The sequence below is a fragment of the Rhamphochromis sp. 'chilingali' genome (assembly GCF_963969265.1).
Source record: "Rhamphochromis sp. 'chilingali' genome assembly, chromosome: 11".
Lineage (NCBI taxonomy): Eukaryota > Metazoa > Chordata > Actinopteri > Cichliformes > Cichlidae > Rhamphochromis > Rhamphochromis sp. 'chilingali'.
In genome coordinates this window covers 17,363,233-17,379,288 of record NC_137938.1, presented here as the reverse complement: position 1 = coordinate 17,379,288, position 16,056 = coordinate 17,363,233, and the positions used below count along the sequence as shown (strand labels likewise).

Here is a 16,056-nt window from a genome sequence, read left to right as displayed (position 1 = left end):
TTCTTTCGTGGGGGAACTTGTTTCCTGCAGCTTTCTCTATCAGATACACTGTATGCCGGTTTGGGTTTATGGCTGTGGAGCTGGGGCAAGCCCGATCGATCTGTGGGAGCCATACGATTTAATAGGTGCACAACTCTTGCTAAGGGGCGCTGGGTAGGAGGGATACATTTAATCACTAAGAGGGAGCATGGTGGCAAGGCCTGGTCACCAACAGTTTGTTTTATGAGAAGTCAAGGTATCAATTTTCCTCCACACTGTGAAATATCTTGGGTAATCTATTTTTAGTGCTAGTGTTTCCGTTGTGTTTTCCCATTTCCAACTATTCCCCTATCTGGCTAATTTATTTTGGTAACTTTCGGAATTTCAAGTATTGACAGCTGCTCCTTGAAGTGCTCTATGGCTGCTGCTTAGATAGTGTTTGTGGCTTGTAAGCTCCTGTCTCAGAGCATTACAAACTGCTATGTAGTGTTGACATTTAATGTTTAACATGACATTTAATAAGCTGTCCAAAGTTCTTCACGAAACAACTGTCAGCAATCAGCAGTTATTTCAATGCCCCTGTGTGCATGACTAGAAAGAGAACTGTAACTTTAATTTCACTGGTCACACTGAAACTTAACAAGTTCATTATTAAATCTGAAAATTAAAAAAAACATTTTGCCCAAAATAAGGTTTAAAAAAGCTAAAAGTCAGACTTACTACTTGGCGAGTCTGACATAACATGAGCACAGAAGCGAGTTTGGGGTGTTAACTTGGCCTCCAAATTCCCCAGATCACAATCCAATTCAGTAGAATGTGCTGGATAAACATTTCCAATCTAATGACGCCTTGCCTCACAACTTACAGGACTTAAAGGATCTGGCGCAGATACCAAAACACACCTTCAGGGGTCTAGGAGTCCATGCCTCGAGAGGTCAGGGCAGTAAAAGGGAGACCAACGCCAACCAACACAATATTAGGCAGATGATCATAATATTATGCCTGATTGGTTTATCTGTCCATTACCAAATAGTTGAAGCTGCTGCGAACCTCAAATGTGCATCAGTGCAACAGCTATCTTGTTGCTACTTAAATACTATGCATTTTCAATTCAATTCAATTTTTCTTATACAGCACCAACAACACAACAACAGTTGCCTCAAAGCCCTTTATATTGTAAGGGAGACCCTACAATAATGCATACGAGAATAACACAACAATCATATGACTTCTTGTGAGCAAGCATTTTGGCAACAGTGGGAAGGAAAAACTCTTTTTGCACCATTTTCAGCAAAAAGGTGTAGATTTCACATGTAGATTTTGTTTTCAATCAAACAGTCTATCTAAAATATTCAAGAGTAAATTACAAAGAGTTCAGAGACATTGTACTTTAGTTTTTGGTGCACTGACAACACAAAAAAATATTAAGCAATAACAGCAATCCATCTTTAAATATGTATTAGGGCAAATTCAGGGCCACAGCTCCTAGTCATCAGTTCAGTTTTGGTGACTTCTAAACACACATTGATCAATAAATAAAGACATTGTCATCTTCATTTATATACAATGAGCACATTTAGAACTCATTAGGATAAAGGGGGTAAGACGAGGAATCACTTCTCTGCACTGAGCTGTTGTCGGCTGTGTTTTGCTCAAGCTCTTCACAGCTTTCACAAAACCTCTGAATAACCTTGAACTTCTGTAGTGCACCTCAACCCCAAACAGCCGTCTGCTTAATGCTGTTATGCCGGGCCCTACATGCTAAAAGTCACTGGTGGTGATAGTGGCTGATTAGATTGTGTCCATTGATTGCACTGCGTGCTGTTAGGACGAGCATGATGCGGGCTGCAGATCCTGCGTCTCCTCCTCCGAAACACTGACAGTCTGAGACAGAGGAGATGGAGCCCCATGCAGGGCAGCAGATTGAGTTATTGATCAGCTCTCTCCTTTCTCCTGTCTCCGTCTCTCGCTCTGCTGCTCCGAGAGACCCCGTCATCAGGATAATGAATTTCACTTATTGCAGATTAACGTCATAAGGTCTGTATGGTAATAATGGCAGGAATTAGCTCTTTGTCACCCCCTCTGAATTTCCAAGAAGGAGGGGCGATGAAGGTTGTTATTGCCCCGTTACTCAGTCTGAGGAGCGCGATTTGAACAAAAGGGAACGGTGAGCGGAGAATTGCATGAAAATGAAAGATTTGAGGGAGAATTAAAGAGAGACTTACGAAGACTGTGATTTCAGCATCACTGAGGCGGCTGCGAAGAGTTCTGATGCAAGAAATTTGTGTTTGATGAAGGAGGGTGAAGGAGAATTTAGAGAGGAAACCAAGACTGAATAGCAGGCTGCTCTGTAAAAAAGAGAGGCCAAAGAGGAAAGATGAGAGGGGAAGATTCAAAAGGGATGAGTAGTAAAGTGGAGAAGAGAGCATGATAAGCAGTGGTCATACAGTCACCAGGCAGCAACGCCGCTTAAGGGTCGGCCATTGTGTCTCCAGCCCCAAGATTGGGGTAGTAACGAATGAATAATGAGGCTTGATTACAGTCCGTGAGATGGCACATTGTTCAGAATCAATCCTCCAGGCAATTACAGGCGCACAAACAGCAGCCCTCAGCCTCAGCACGGACAGAGCGGGAAGCGATTGTGTCAGAGGACAACATCATCTTCGTCAATGACTTGTTGCCTCCTCGTGTCGGAGTCATTAGCACTTACTCTGCTCCTGCAGCCACATTCAGCCACCCACATAAAAAGCCTCCAATTTCACGTTTGTGAGGATAAAAACGCAACACCATGCTCCTGCTCATCATATTCACAAATACACATAATGGACTGCTTCTTCCTTCCTTGTTGCAGGTACGGCTTTGGACTGTTGGATGCAGGGCTGATGGTGCAGCAGGCCGCACACTTCCACAGTGTTCCTTCACAGAAGAAGTGCACACAAGAAGTCACGCTTGATCCTGCCAGGTAAAATACAAAGATTTTTTTTCAAAAAAAACTTTATTGACTCTATCTGCTAAGGATTTTCAGATTAGCCCCCAAGAAACTGGTTTTGATATCAGCATCCATGATCTTTAACTCAACTTCATCTGTCCTGTCACTGCTTTATGCATACATATGAAAGTGAAATGAGCATGTGAGAAGAGGCTTTTGAGGCTTTCGACTTACAGAGGTAATGACTTTGTATTGGCTAGAATCTTTTATCCAGGGCAAGGAGTCAATGTGAACATCCAATCAGAAGCCTGTCGAGGAAGGGCTAATGAGATCAACACTCTTGAGCATGTCCAGGTGGGTAATTTTTTATTTTTTTGATTAAATACATGACATTTTACAACATTTTTTGGCATTAATTTGTTTTTGGTAAATGTGATTATTCACCTACTTGCAAAGAAATATTACTCTCCACTCACTGAGAAGTTTTCTCCAGATTAAGCATACACGGAAAACTGAAAACAGTGAATTAGTGAATTTCAGAGGAGCTAGCAGGTGGACTTCAGCAAAACAGAAGCAGGCTACTTGTCTCCTTTCCATTTTTTAAAGGCTTTATAAAGACTTTACCTTCTCCTTTGTCTTTGTGTGCATGATATGAGCCATAACATATCAATCTATAAAAAAATTACAGCAAGAAAGTGAACAGGTTTGTTTTCAAAAATGTTAAACTATAACAGAAAAATTCAAAGAAAGATTCCAAAAGTGAGTTTTTTTCAATAGCATAGGCATATACATTTACACTCCATGTTAGGTACGCCTTGCTAGTTTAGGGTTGGACTCTTTCTTTGCTCTCAGCACTACATTAATTCTTTATGGTACAGATTCAACAAGGTGCCGGAAATATTTCGCAGAGTTTTTGATCCATATTCACATGATAGCATCATACAGTTGCTGCAGATTTCTTGGCTGCACATCCTTGATGCAAATCTTCCGTTCCACTACGCACCAAAGGTGCTCTATGGAATTGAGATCTGGTGACTGTAGAAATCATTTGAGTACATTGAACTTGTTTTCACATTCAAGAAACCAGTCTGAAAAGATATGAGCTTTGTGGCATGCTGTGTTACCCTGCTAAAGGCATGGACATAGTCAGCAACAATACTCAGGTAGACTTTGGTGTTTAAACAGTATTAAAGGGCCCAGAGTTTGCCAGGAAGATATCCCTCACACCAATACACCACCGTCAAGTCAAGTCAAGTCAAGTCAAGTCAAGTCAAGTCAAGTGGTTTTATTGTCATTTCAATCATGTACATATAACAGACAATCAACACAGGACTACATAAAGTGCAAGTGTGCAAAAATTGCAAAAAACAGTGCAACACCAGACAGAACAGAACAATGCAGACACAACAGTGCAATAGAAAAGTGCAACAGTGACAGTGGGTTGTGCAAAAGACTGAGCATTGTGCAAAAAGTAACTTGATGTATTAATGTGTGTGTGTGTGTCTGCGTGACATTGTACAGATAGGTGCTTGAGGTAGTGAAGTGTGTGAAGGTATGTGTGTGTGTGTGTGTCAGTCCAGTCACTGAGTGTCACCAGAAGCCTGAACTGCTGATGCAAGGCAGGATGGATCTATGCTTTTCTGGTGTTTATGAAAAATTCCAACCATATCATCCGAGTGTTGGAGCAGAAATTAGGTCATTAATCAGGTGAAAACTGTAGCCTCAGTTTGCTGTTCTTAGCTGACAGGACCAGTGTGGTCTTCTTCTGAAGAAACGTGCATTCAGAGATGCTCTTCTGCATACCTTGGTTGTAACAAGTGGTTATTCGAGTTACTGTTGCCTTCCTATCAGCCTAACATAGTCGGGCCATTCTCCTCTGACCTCTGGCATCAACAAGGCATTTTTTTCCCCAGGGAACTGCTGCTCACTGGATCGTTTTTTTTTTCACACCATTGCTTTTAAACCCTAGAGATGATTGTGTGGGGAAAATCACTGCATCGTCTGAAATACCCAGAACAGTCTTTCTTGCACCAACAACCATGCTACATTTAAAGTCACTTTAGTAACATTTCTTCCCCATTCTGATGCTCCATTTCAGCAAGTTGTCTACATGCTTAAATGCTTTGAGCTGCTGCCATATAACTGGCTGATTAGATACTTTCGTTAACATGCTACACATACAGGTGTACTAATAAAGTGACTGATGAAGATGCTTTTTAAAATATTTAAGTGTGATGTAAATCTGCTCCTATAGTCTTTCAATGTTCCTGTTGCCCTTGACAGGACAGAAATCAAGCACAAGTGCATTCAAAAGTTAACTTCTGCCTACAGTCAAGGGAGCTTGAAGATGCCATATAAATTGTTTTGGGGTTTCAGTGTCATGTGCTTTATCTGAGAATAGAGGAGATAAAAAAAAACCATCATACTGTGATGTGCAATGTGTTGGCAGTGTAATTTGCAGAAAATGGCAAAACTGAGTTTTCTTGAGCACAGGCACATACATGCAAATGTGTTTATGTTTGATTGTGTCAGCAGGCATACGTACTGTACGTGTCTGTGCGTGGCTCAGTTTGTGCGAGTATTCTGTGGCAAGGAGAGAGAAGGAGAGCGAGCGAGAGTGTGTCAGCATGCAAATTGAAAAGGCTTCATCTTTGCGGCTCTGCTCCCTGGCAGAAAGCGTGGGTCAGGCCATCGCTGCGAGGTGTGATTGATGGATGTGTTGCCGTGGTAACACGCCGTAAACAGGAGCGGGCTGTCAGTCTTTTTGCAGCTTGGCGGCTCTCTCTGCGATGTGCCATTGTCACACCAGATGTGCTGCTTGTGATGAACAGGGACAGGGAGGGTGTTTACTGGGTGCTACTGGTGGTGGCGGGGGATATGGGCTTATTTAAATCATTTAGCTAATATCCTGCACAATCGTGTTCCATTTATTATACTTTCTTCACCTGCTTCCCTTTGTCTTTGCCTGGCTATGGACATATTTTTGGCTTGTTCATCTATGTGCCACATTATCTCAGACAATACTTATTGGATTTAGATTTAGATTTAAGCAATACAGCACTCTCTGTTCTATTTTCATAATTAGTCAGCGGACCTTATCAGGGAGGGAAGTACATTGTTTGTTCCTTCATCACATGTCTTATCTAGGATGTCAAAGATTAAAACAGCAAATTGATTGAGAAGGCACATTCAAAGAAAGTGCTAGAAAAATGTGCCATTTTTGGAGGGAGTCAGATGAAAGCATGGATGCCAGTTGTCTCATATATATTAAGCTACAGTGTAGATATGGTTAAATCTGCATGACTAAAACTGGGGGAAAAAATGGAAACAACGGAAATTAGTTAATATTGACTTGGTGCAAGGTTAGCAGAATCTGTCAGCAAAAACTCGCCAATTGCTATGTTGTCTCTTTTTTGTTTAAACTGCACAAAAATATTTAAAACAGTATAAAACAGCAATCTGCAGTTTAATAGGACATTATAAATGGAGCTATCTTTTACCCCAGCACAGTAATTTCCTCTCATCAATATGATGTTGTAAATCTTCTGGTAGAAACTCTCAGTTAACACAAAAAATACAAGTTTTTTACCCGAGCAGATTAAACAAACCGATATAAAAGCTGAATATGATACATGTAAAACAGTCAGGCTAATTAAGAGAATCAGATCGACAGTTTCCCTTTATGTTAAAGGGAGCTAAGTGGCTGCTAGCAGCTTTTTCATGTTTTAGCTCACCCAACAGTTGTATCGAGCTTATTATAGGAAGAAGATGAGAAAGTGAATATCCTATAATGTGGAACTATTCCTTCATGGAGCTTGCCATCTGTCTCTCAACAGGTGAGAGTGAGTATCAACGCAGCGTGCCGTGGTGACCTATCCATAAGCCTGGTGTCTCCTGGTGGCACAGTGTCGGTGCTGTTGGATACGAGGCCTTATGATGCCTCCACCGCTGGACTGAAGAACTGGACTCTCATGACTGTGCACTGCTGGGGTGAGCAGCCACGAGGCCGCTGGAGCCTCCAGGTGAGAAAGAAAAGCTGCTCCTATCAGTGTTTAACTGTTAGCCCTGGTTGCTATTTAGCAAATGATAGCAAGTAATGGTGCATTCCTGAATAAGTGTGCTGCAGTGGTGTTTTTAAGTGCAAATAAAAGTATTATACTGCATTGCTCACGATACCTGAATGATTCTGCCTTGCTAAGAATCAAAACAAATCCTGTTTTTCCTTGCTGTAACGTGCTAACTCTGGCATTCCAACATCCAAGTTTGAGGTATGAAGACAAGCCATTAAACATCACTACATCTGTTTTGTTATTGTCCCCATGACCACTAATGACAATTGATGTTAGCATTTAGCGAAGCTAACATTGTTAGTGGTTCTTAATAACATGTTCATGTGTTTTATACAGCATGTTAAAACATTTGGCTAGCTTTGAACAATAAAAAGTAGTAATTACACTAAAAGCCTTTTGTCTGTCTCTTAATAACTGATATGACTTGGAAACTAGTAAAGAAGTGACAAGAAAAAGTAGCCAAAATCTTTGTGACATAGTTTATATATTAATTTTGCTCTCCTGGAGGCCTTGTTTCGCATACCTTCCCTCATGATATAGAAATAATTTGCTCCGCTTCACATTGTCCTCTTCCAGTAGCTGTGTTGTATAGAAGTTTAAAAATAGCCCAGCCCGGCACAGCTCAGCTCAGCTTGGTTCAGTTCATTTTGCAATAGCAATGTGAATCATCCTCTACTTTCATCTCCAAGATTCAGCCAAGCATGGCAATCTTCATTTTCCTCCCCACACTCTTTCTTTTTTTTTCTCTCATAGATGTGCTGATGTTTGATATGGAGGAAGGAGCTAAAATGGAAGGGAAATTAAGACTGGAAGGTTAAGTAACCTTGGCCGGGTTTGACAGGCACAATACTGCCGACATCTGATTAGAATCCATACTCTCAGACAGTAGCGCGCTGAGGTCATTTACTGTATATATGTGTGGGTGGTAGCAGTTGGGGGGGGGGGGGACGACTCGCTATGTAGAAATGTGTGTGTGTCTGTATTTGTGTGTGTGCAAATAGGCGTCAGTCCTTGTAAACAGTTGGAGGTTTATAAAGAAAAAGCTGTGAAGATGAAAGACACCCCCCCTCCGTCCTCGTCACCTACCTCCTCCTGCAAATTCGCACACATGCAAACACACACACATACACACACACACACACACTCTTTCTTTTCTCTGGCTCCATGTCTCTGTGTCTCTCCCACGTCCTCGTACAGATTTACTGTCCCCTCTGTGACCAATTACCAGGGCCCAGTGTGTCGCAGAGATGGGGAAGAGGCACCGTGAAGCCGAGCCACATAACGGTGCCGTTGCTCATTACCGGAGGGCCGAGACAAGTCGCCGCGATGCTCGCAACACGAATTAACGCTCGCATCTGACGTGCCGCATGCCTTAGCACGCCACTAATCAGCCCATACACACACCCACACACTGATTGGTTTCATGCTGGATGTCAGCTCTGCCGTAGATTGGAGAGCAACATGTACACACTCTCACAAATACGGGGTGCTTGAAAAGGAGACAGTGCGTTAGCATGGTGGGGTGGGGAGGGGGATACCAAGGACTTACATGGCTAAAGTTGAACAACAATGTCCAACTATATGAATCAAAATCTCTCTTTTCCGAAAGTGTATAGATATTGATTGCTAAATAACACAAATTGTCATTTTTAATGGTTTTTGACATTTGGCAGGCTGCTACAGAAAGCCTCTGACAAGCAGCTACGCCAATTAAATCTGACACTGATACATGGAGAGAACCAGAGGACATACAGGACTAAGAAAAAAGAGGAGTTTTAGAGAGAGGCAAGGGTAACCTATAACATGGAGCCCTGGGAAGGGACTTTACCTGGACTATGTTTTGGATCTGTGTTTAAAAACTCAAGGGCGGCAGAGAACGAGGGCTGAGGGACACGGGGTCTGTGGAGAAGTCCGTATTGATTCGTCATGATGACAATTGTCAAAGAGCGCTGTGGTTCTACTAGGAATAAAAGTGGGACTGAAGTGAAAAGGGAGCGAGTGTTCTGGCTCGAGGCTCAGCTGACCTTCTAGCGTTGTGAAGGAGACGGGAATGCGGGGCTGGAAATACATACTCTCTCTCGCTCTTGTCATAACTGCTCTCCCTTGTGCTCACTCTACCGCCATCTGTGGTGCCTCAGCTCACCTCCCTGCTTTTACTGTTGACCAGAGACAGTATTGCACAATATGGAAATCCCACCGCCATCCTTAATGACAGCGTGCAGTTTACAATATGCACGCTGTCATTAAGGATGGCCCATAAGAAGATAAAATGGTAATTTCACCCAAATGTAGACATTTTTTCCTCTCTGTGGTGAATGTCGTCACCAGTGGTTTTAGTGTTATTTAACCAGATTCATCTCCACCGCAATCAGTGTCCCCACTTTCCTTGATAATCAACAGACCTCGATGTGGACTATGCACATTTTCTTTTTAACAATCTGAACACTTTAAGTTAAAATTTTGTTGAGGTTAAAGACTTTTAAGCTTCAAACTTCCTAGCAGGAGCTGTAAAAGGAGTGAGATTTATGTGAGCTGCAAAATACAAGTTAAACAAGGATAAATGTTTTCTAAATAACTAGTTTATTTATAGTCAGGGAGCTTCATATCTCAGGCCAGTTATGACTCGTATTGAAACAGAATCTGGAAGCATCATGTCTTGCTGTTAAAAGAGCATGTGTCACATGTATATGAATCGGGGGCTCATTAAGTTAAATTGTAGATGATGTCATCAATTTTTAGTTTGTGCTTATTCTAATATTGCTACACTAAATCAACGTTTGAAATGAACTCAATTATGATTAGGTTTATATCATCAATAGTCCCAGCCCTAGACGGACGAATGATATCTTAAAACCTGAGAATATTAAAAAAACCTAACTACACTGTGACTGACCATGAAAGGTATGAGGGAAGTATCCCTCTTTGTAATTTCACTGTACGAAGTCTTTTACTGTGTGCGTGTGTGGTACAGTAACAACTCTTCTAATTGGTAACTATGACTGACAGCAGTTTTTTTCTATTCCTTCTGCTGCCTGATACAATGAGTTTTCAAAGAATATTATAGAAGGGTGTCATTACTGTGCTCCACTTTCACTGAGACCTTATACACACAAACACACAAGCAGAAAAAAACACGGCAAAAATATAAACACACATACGTTGCTCTCCCACCCCACCTGCCATGCCCACAGGGTAGGTTTGTGTGTGTGTGTGTGTGTGTGTGTGTGTGTGTGTGTGTGTGTGTGTGTGTGTGTGTGTGTGTGTGTGTGTGTGTGTTTATAGCAGTGTGGCAGCAGTCTTTGAGCAGCGACATCTCTGATTCCCAGAGGACTTTGAGACTCGAGCTGACTGTGACTAGAGCGGCTGTAGGAATATAATAGCACTATTTAGCCTGCAGCACTGTGGTCACACACACACACACACACGCTCAGACACACAAACAGCCACCCTTGCTGTCTGTGATAGACAGATCATATATTTACCATCTTCATCCCTTGTGCTCCTTCAGGAGTCTTTCCCCTCTTGTCTCCCCAACAGATTACACAAACCAAACACAGACACACACACACACATACACCGTGACTAAGTGATAATAGAAAAACCTGAAGATAAAGTATTAACTACGCAGTTTCTGCCACTGTCTTCCACCTTGAGTTTATGAATATGGTACAGTTTGTGTTGTTCATTCTCGCTGGGTAAATGATAAACCCTTCTGGGGTAAGATGGTGTTCGTTAAAAACACCAGACTGTTACGATAAGGTTGTTTTATTTGCTTCATCATCATATTTGGTATTAAATACAAGCGTGTGCTATTAGCTGCAGTGCTCTGATATTTACTTTTTAGACGTTGCATTTTGAAAAAGTATTACACTAACTGGATTTTATGTTTTTAGTCTAACTGTACAGGCCCGATGAATGTTGTGTCCTGTCTTCCTCCCCTCATCCTCAGGCTTGGCAGGTGGCCGCCTCTCTCTGAGCCTGGTTCTCCTGGAGGTTTCTTCCTGTTAAAAGGGAGTTTTTCTTTCCTACTGTCGCCAAGTACGTGCTCATAGGGGGTCATCTGATTGTTTCTCTGTATCATTGTAGGGTCTTTACCTTGCAATATAAAGCACCTTGAGGCGACTGTTGTTGTGATTTGGCGCTGTATAAATAAAATCGAACTGAATGTGGTTTGACTATAGTAACTAATTGGAAAGCTGGATTTAACTTGTCGAAGGAGAAAATGTGTATCTGGGGCTTTTATGAACTCTACACTGAAAAATAATTCAGAAATGAGAAAAACATACTCGCTGCAGTCTCATATTCTTAGAGGTGATGTTAGGTCCCATTTTTAAAAGGCAGATTTTTTTCGGACTTTAAAAAGTTATCCTACAATGTTATGTACTACCTGTACAGGGGAGAAGTACTGCTGACCTCTGGTAAAACCAGTGTAAGAACATCTTCTGTCGTTACTGTAACAGCAACGTACTTGCACACAGTATCAAGTTTGGCAGAAACACTGTCAAAGCCTGAAGTAGAAACACAATCACACGCAAACAAACATGCATTTTCATTCACACACACTCACTCACTTTGGCCCAAGGTGGATTTCTAGAGGTGCATATATTTACATATATTTGCATGTTTAATGAGTTTTGGGAGATCAAGCGATCCAAGCGGCCCTTTGTGGGTATTTCTTTCTTTCTTTCTTTCTTTCTTTCTTCCCTTCCCTTCGTTTTTTTTTTTTTTTAAATTTGTGTGTGTGTGTGATTGTGGTAGGAAGGGGAGTAGTGGAGGGGGGTCTCCATGTAAATATCACCCACTGTGTGTTGGCACCCGTCGCAGATGGTCGGGGGCGAGGGCACCCTGTGGGCACAGGATACCTATTTCTGTTTATCTGTTTTGTGTGAGACTGGGAGGCACAGAGAGTGTGACTCTAGTTTGTGTGTGTGTCTGTGTGAATTCATTGCACTCTAGGTGTTTGTATGTGTGTGCTTTTGCAGCATATTATTCTGTATATTCGTGTGTCTCTTCTGTTGAGAAGCTGGCCGTGTGCGAGGGTGCAGTACATGCGCGTGTTTGCAATTCACTGAATATTTGTTTACTCTGTGTGTGTGCGCAGTTTTATGTCTGTGTTGATGGAAGCAGTGTTTGTGTGTTTGTGCAGACATTTGCATGTAAGCTTGCTGCAGTGTGTGTGTGTCTGTGCATGTGTGTCTCCCAGCATGCAGCGTGGCTATGATGGCCCTGTTTTGGATGATTGATGTGTTGGAGGGAGCAGTGAGGAGCCCAGGTTGGGCCAGAGCCTCAGTCTGACACACTGCTGCTTCCCTGCTGCTTTACATATGTAGACGCAGCAAGACTCCTCCTCCCCTCCCATCTGACACTGCTTCACTCTCTAACACTGCCAACAATCGCAGGTTTCTTTTTTTGGAGGTTTTATTTTGAAGCTTCTGTTTATTCCATGAGAGTAGACTGAGCCCTGTGTGCCGTTGTCTAGCAACTTCCTGTTGCACATTTTACACCTGTTAGTACAACTGCAGACTGAACTGTTGGGTGGGAAACCTTATTATTTAATATTCTGTTATCTGTGAAAAGAAAATAACATTTAACAGACAATGCAGCAGTTTTGTTTTTTAAATTACAGATTTAATTTTTCTGTTATATAAAATTATATGAAGTTAGACTTGATAAGTCTTTTAAAATGGGACCTCATTTCTCGCTTGATAGTTTTTATTCTTAGAGTCTACTACGGTAGCTTTGCATAAATCAAAGCTTAGAATAATCTTCATTGTTCTTGTACTGGGCACTGGCCCCTCAGTTTATACGTCTGTCAATTTAGCTTGTCAGTCTTCAAGCCAACTTTTTCTTGATTGGCTTCCCCTCCTAAAGTGAGTGAGTGAGTTAATATGTTAATGTACTTATTATGATCACATACTATTTTAACAGTAAATATACAGTGGTGGAAATAAACCATTTCTCGTTTTTATGCTAGTATCATTTTAATTGTGAGAGACAGAATATTAAACAGAAATCCAGAAAAAAAACACATTACATAAAAGTCATAAAGTGATTTGCATTACATTGAGTGCAATAAGTATTTGATCTCCTACAACCCATCTCCAATTCTGATTCCCACAGATTGACTGTGTGCCCATGTGATACACAGATTACATCAATCAGTTGCTTAATTTCAGATACTCCTGATTAGGGCTGTTCGATATAACGATGATATAAAAGCCATTTATCGTTTCATCGCTATCGTTTGTTTCGTGGTGTCGCAAAATAAACTGTTTATGGCAATATTTTTTCATCATTTTGATGGTCACTGTAGTGGCTATATTTATTTCTTAAAGTTCTCTCTTTCTCTTATATTCAATATAACCACACTACAGACCGACATGCGCCTGTTTTCATGCGTTGTCGTTAGCAACAACGACGATAAAACCATGGCGTGTCCGCTTGTTTATTTTCCACATACGCCTTTCACAATAAAGCTCAAGATCCTGTTGAGACTTTTCAAAATAAACGGAATCACGTGAAACAGTATGAAGAGTGTTTACGGATGAGAAGCAAAAAAGAGCCGTTATGTGCTAAAAAATAAACCTTAGATGCAAACGTTGGAACGGGCTTTCCCCCGCAGCACACCGTGTAATAAATACAACGAAAACTGCGGCCGTTACAACTTATGTAGAAAAATATATAGTTTCATGGATTGGGTCAAACACTCGACTCCGGGTACATGACGCCCAGCTGGAAACACTTCACGCAAGTCGAGCTGCCCGAGATTCACAGAATTTACAGAAAATGTTCAATTTTTGTGATTTATATCGTTATAAATAAGACGATTAGATGTCTTATATCCTGATCTCAACTCATTACGTGAATAAAATGCTAGCCTGCCCACAGAATCAGCTTCTTCCACCACCATGGTCAAGACCTGGTCAAGACAAGATTGTACACCTGCAGAAGGCTGGAATGTGAAGTCCATCAGCAAGAAGTTTGGTGAGAAGGTAGCAACTGTTTTAGTTGCCACCTTCTGCTAAAGAAGAACCACATTAAGGTCATGGAGTGGTCTAGCCAGTCTCCAGACCTCAGTCCTATAGAAAATCTGTGGAGGGAGCTGAAGCTTGTGAAGCAGCAGCCAAGAAACCTAAAATATTTAGAGTTTCTGTAAAGAGGAGTGAAAAAATCCCTCCTGAGATGTGCAAACCTGGTGACTAACCACAAGAAACGTGTTACTAGTGTACTTGCCAACAAGGGTTTCTCCACCAAATACCAAGTCAAGTTTTTTGTGGGGGATCAACTACTTTTTTCATAATAATACTAATAAATAAAATAATACTATTTTCACTCAGTGACATGCAAATCAATTTATAACTTCAGATTTTTGGTTGATATCCTGTCTCTCTCTCCACTAAAATAAAACTAGCACAAAATTACAGACTGTTCATTTCTTTGGTAGTGAGCAAACTTACAAAATTAGCAGGCGATTAAATCGTTATTACAAGTATTTCCCCCACTGCATGAGAGAAAAAAGAGTGAAGGCATAATTGGTTCAGATTAAAGTGAATCTATATTTAAAAAATGTGGAAACACATCTCAGGAAAGTATTTTATATCATCACAAACTGACCATTTCTTGGCAGAATTAACAAAGCCATTTATTTAGAATTAACACCCATAGTAACAGTGACTAAACAAACATCTGCCACCTGCAAAACAATCAGTACGTATTTGTAAAAAGGTGTCAACTTTTAAGAAGGAGAGGATGGTGTAGAAATGGTTGGAGAAATGACACAGCAGTGATGCCTAATGTAGCTGCTAGCGAGCTTTGCTTTGATTCAGAAATTTAACACGGTGCAAAGTCACGTCCTTTCTCAGAGGAGCTGTACTTTTAAGAATTATGGACTTGTGGTGAAAGTATCTTCCAGGTGTATGATTGTATAAATGTGGAGCGGGGTGTCCTGGAAAGGAGTTGATACTTCCTCTGGGAAGAAGCACTGAAAACATCATAAAGTACAGTTTTCTTGTCTTTTCTTTGCACGTCTCCATTTAATTGTCTTTCTCAGTGATGCTCTCCGCTAAATGCATAATTTGTGCTCTGTTTTTGTTCTTTTCATCTCATTTTGTCTATCATCCTCCCACTCTCACCATCTCTCACTGTTCCTATGTTGTTGTTTTTTCACAATTCCACTACCTGTGTATCAGCATCTCTTTCTGAACTCCTTCCTCATCATTCCCAGTCACCGGGTCTCGCTCCCATCACCCTGACACTCACCCGTTTCGATATCCTGCCATCTCTCGCCCATCACTAATCCCCCTCTCCAACTTCTTTTTGTCTCTGTAGTTTCACTCTCTCTCTCTCTCTCTGGCTTTTGAAATCCTTCCACTTTCCCCTCTGTTCCTCTACTTCTGCTAATCCTTTCATGTTCTTTGTCTCCCTTTTGTCTAAAAGTCAGTTTAACATCTTTCTATCCTCTATGCCCCGATTTTGTCTCCACATGTAGTTCTCACATTTTTTATAACATTGTAGTTAAATATCATTTTCATCACGCCTTCAGTGTAATAGCTGGATGACTGCTTCTTAATTTTTGCCTTATCTTCAGTTATAATGAAGATAAGGTGCACTTATAGTTGACACCAAATATGTGCTTTACAAAATGATTACAAAGTTATGGAACTCACAAGCATATTTTATGAATTCAGGAACATAACTTTATGTGTAAAACGAACTTCAGCTCAATTAGAAACAATCTGGAATTTGAAATATTTGACTCGTGAGGTTTCCCGGTGACAGCAGGGTTGCAGCTCTTCAGAGAGCCATGTCAACCTAGTAGAAAGTCCTGCTGGGAGGCGGGGAGGCGTGCAAGGCATATCGATCCACCTGTAGCATCCAGCTGTTTGTTTACCAACAACAAATCAATGCAGCACTCAGCTGGGGGCTGCCATGCCTGGCCTCCGATCTGCTCTGAGCACTCTCTCACACACACACACACACACACACACACACACACACACACACACACACACACACACACACACACACACACACACACACACACACACACACAAACACTGCGTAGAATATACACACACA

General features: G+C 41.3%; 1 protein-coding gene across 1 annotated transcript in view; it reads left to right on the top strand.

Moving 5' to 3' along the window:
• Window positions 1-16,056, top strand: part of LOC308406408 (furin-like protease kpc-1) — a gene marked incomplete at its 3' end in the record, with an annotated part of 218,622 nt that overhangs the window by 190,840 nt on the left and 11,726 nt on the right. Inside the window, exons 14-16 of the mRNA XM_080897404.1 lie at window positions 2,831-2,941; window positions 3,169-3,262; window positions 6,745-6,930. Coding sequence (XP_080753530.1) covers window positions 2,831-2,941; window positions 3,169-3,262; window positions 6,745-6,930 — 391 coding nt within the window. The remainder of the gene's footprint in view (window positions 1-2,830; window positions 2,942-3,168; window positions 3,263-6,744; window positions 6,931-16,056) is intronic.